General features: G+C 41.0%; 1 protein-coding gene across 1 annotated transcript in view; it reads left to right on the forward strand.

Annotated features, from left to right (window-relative positions):
* LOC138056933 (cytochrome P450 27C1-like) overlaps window positions 1-2,500 on the forward strand; it is a 16,706-nt gene that overhangs the window by 3,694 nt on the left and 10,512 nt on the right. Inside the window, exons 2-3 of the mRNA XM_068902895.1 lie at window positions 1-39; window positions 1,108-1,392. The exon at window positions 1-39 is cut by the window's left edge and continues 161 nt beyond it. Of these exons, the coding sequence (XP_068758996.1) occupies window positions 1-39; window positions 1,108-1,392 (324 nt within the window). The remainder of the gene's footprint in view (window positions 40-1,107; window positions 1,393-2,500) is intronic.

Consider the following 2,500-nt stretch of genomic DNA (forward strand, 5'->3'; position numbering starts at 1 on the left):
CCAACTTGGAAGATGAATTGAAGAAATTCTCAACGGAAAGTAAGTTGTCACTGCCAGCCAGAAAAATCGGTGTTTTCATGTGAACACCCTTCTTTTCATTTTAAATGTTTTTAATCCTTTCATCTTTAAAGAAAGAGTTTAAAATCTGTGTCTTCTTCCAACTCCCTTCTTAAAATTTCAGCCCAGTTCTTAGGAAAAAGTCAGATACATGAGTACCTTGCATTGAAAAATGCTGCTTTGTTTTCTAACCAGTGGTATAATCTCGGATGTTTTCTTGTAGAGTATTCATTTCCCCATTTTTCTAGGGCTAAACTGGACCTTTATTTTAATCGAAACAAAGAATGCTAACACAGCTGTAACTTTGTGTTAGTCTTTAAAGACAACAAAGGGTATGTTTTTTCAAACCTTGGCTGTGCAGTATTGATTTTCAAGAGGTACAGTGTACCTTTCAGAGTGTACCGGTAATCTTTATTCCCAGTACCATCTTTCTCTTATGTAATCCATCTGAATGAGCCTGAACTCAAGAACAAGGAAAAGCGTCATTGCAGTGGGAATTGAAGCCATGAATGTGAAGTTACCGGTAGTTAATATGGAAAGCTATGGCCGGGTAATAGTTGGGATAGCTTGTAAGCGTACTCGTTCCCTTCAAATCTGAGCCTTAGCCCCAGTAAGTAGTCATGGGCCAACCCCAGTCGGTATTTTTTCGGTATTTTGCGTGGGTCTCTAGGCCTTTTTGCATTTAGTAGGCCTAATGCTCCAATTTGAAGGTGACAAGTATGCTTACAAGCTATTAGTAGATTTGGAGCTAACCTGGCTGTAGTTTCCACATAAACTTAAAAAAAAGTATCTTCAAGCTGCACTACTGAAGTGTATACCTCTTAGGACTTTGCGATGCATTGCTTCTTTGAATTTGAAAAATCTTTTATTGTATACAAATAATTAGGTTGGACACGGAGTTCAAGTTTTCGCGGTTTTAGGTAGTACATGTATTTTTGCTTCAGGTCACGCGTTTTGATTTATCAGATGACGCACGAAGCTTAAGTATTTGGTGTGTGACTTACAAGTATGTGCGTTTAGCAACATGTAAAGCGCTAATTCTGTGTCTAGGCATTGGAACAGTGGCATTCAATACACGTCTGGGGCTGTACCAAGATTTACCACCAGAGAAGGCTGTGAAGTTCATCGAAGCAGTTGACGCCTTTATGGGGCAAACACAAAAGATTATGATGAGCGGTGTGAGTACGTTTTTACGGCGTTACATCGACACTCCAGCACTAAAGAAATTCTTCAAGGCCAGTGACGATATCATAGAAATTGGAGAGTATTTTATCAGTAACAAAATGAAAGAACTTAAAGAAATGACGGAGAAGGGTATTGAACCATCTGACGAAGGTAAGACTTTAATTTTCATTACGGTGGGGGCTGGGTTGGGGAGAGAGAAGAGGCTACCTGTGATTGATATGGTGTAAACAGTGAGATTTTGGGATTGGTTAGATTACATGCTTGGGGTGTTAAAAGGCGCTGGGAACCCCTTCTATTCCGGCTAAGCTCGTTTGGTGCTTCTCCTGTGTTCAGCCGTCACACTTTAAAGCTAAATGCATCGGTGCTCATTTTCTCTTTTTTTAAAGGTTGCATATGTCGCTAAAGTTAAAAGCCATTCAAGTAATACATAGATTTAGCCAAGCCTAAAAGGAGAGCTCCCGGATTATTTATTCTTGCAATAAGCCATCCTGGCTTGAGCCTGCGATCCAATCGAAACAGAGTACCTGGTCAGCGGTCAACTTCGAAAAACGTTGCTGACCTTAATGAACTCTAAACTTGAGCCCGCAATATGGTCACGTGATATTGGTCACGTTGGCATGCATCGATAGATGAACGGTCGTACAGTCGTATGGTGGTTGCTCAAAGCCTGGTTAGCGGTAACCATGCTTCGAGGAACCCGGGTCAGATTCTTACTCGTGGTGCTCCGTGCGCGGAGCTCCGCTATTATAAGATTACAAGAGTTGAGCGCTTTTCAATTGAGTGTCGAAAGTAATTAGCGAATTACTTTGGTTTTGCATCTACTTCACTCAGTGATTGGTTCAAAGTTCTCGCGCCACTTTTTCAACCAATCAGAAGTGGAACCAAAACCAATCGTGGCTCGCGCGCGCATATTTTCCCGCCTTTTGTGTCGGCTACGTGTAATTACTTCGAGTTTTGATTGGTTTACTGGATTGTCTCCGTCCTTTTTGATTGGCCAAAGTAATTACTTTGGTTTTGGTTTTACGACACTCATTTCAAAACCGCTCTATGCAATGTTGTACATTTGTGTTAACTACCTGGCTATTATAACTACTAAACAAACACATGCAGCCGGCTTTGAATGCGTGGGAAGGCGTGCGAGCGGAATGTCATAATGTGTTCACTTTTTCGCGCAAGATTACCGCCAAATATTTTAACCAATCGACAAATTACTGTACTTTTGCCTGTTCTAAATCACATTCGTTTGTTTGAATCCTTC

Source organism: Montipora capricornis, chromosome 7, assembly GCF_036669925.1.
Source record: "Montipora capricornis isolate CH-2021 chromosome 7, ASM3666992v2, whole genome shotgun sequence".
Taxonomy (NCBI): Eukaryota; Metazoa; Cnidaria; class Anthozoa; order Scleractinia; family Acroporidae; genus Montipora; species Montipora capricornis.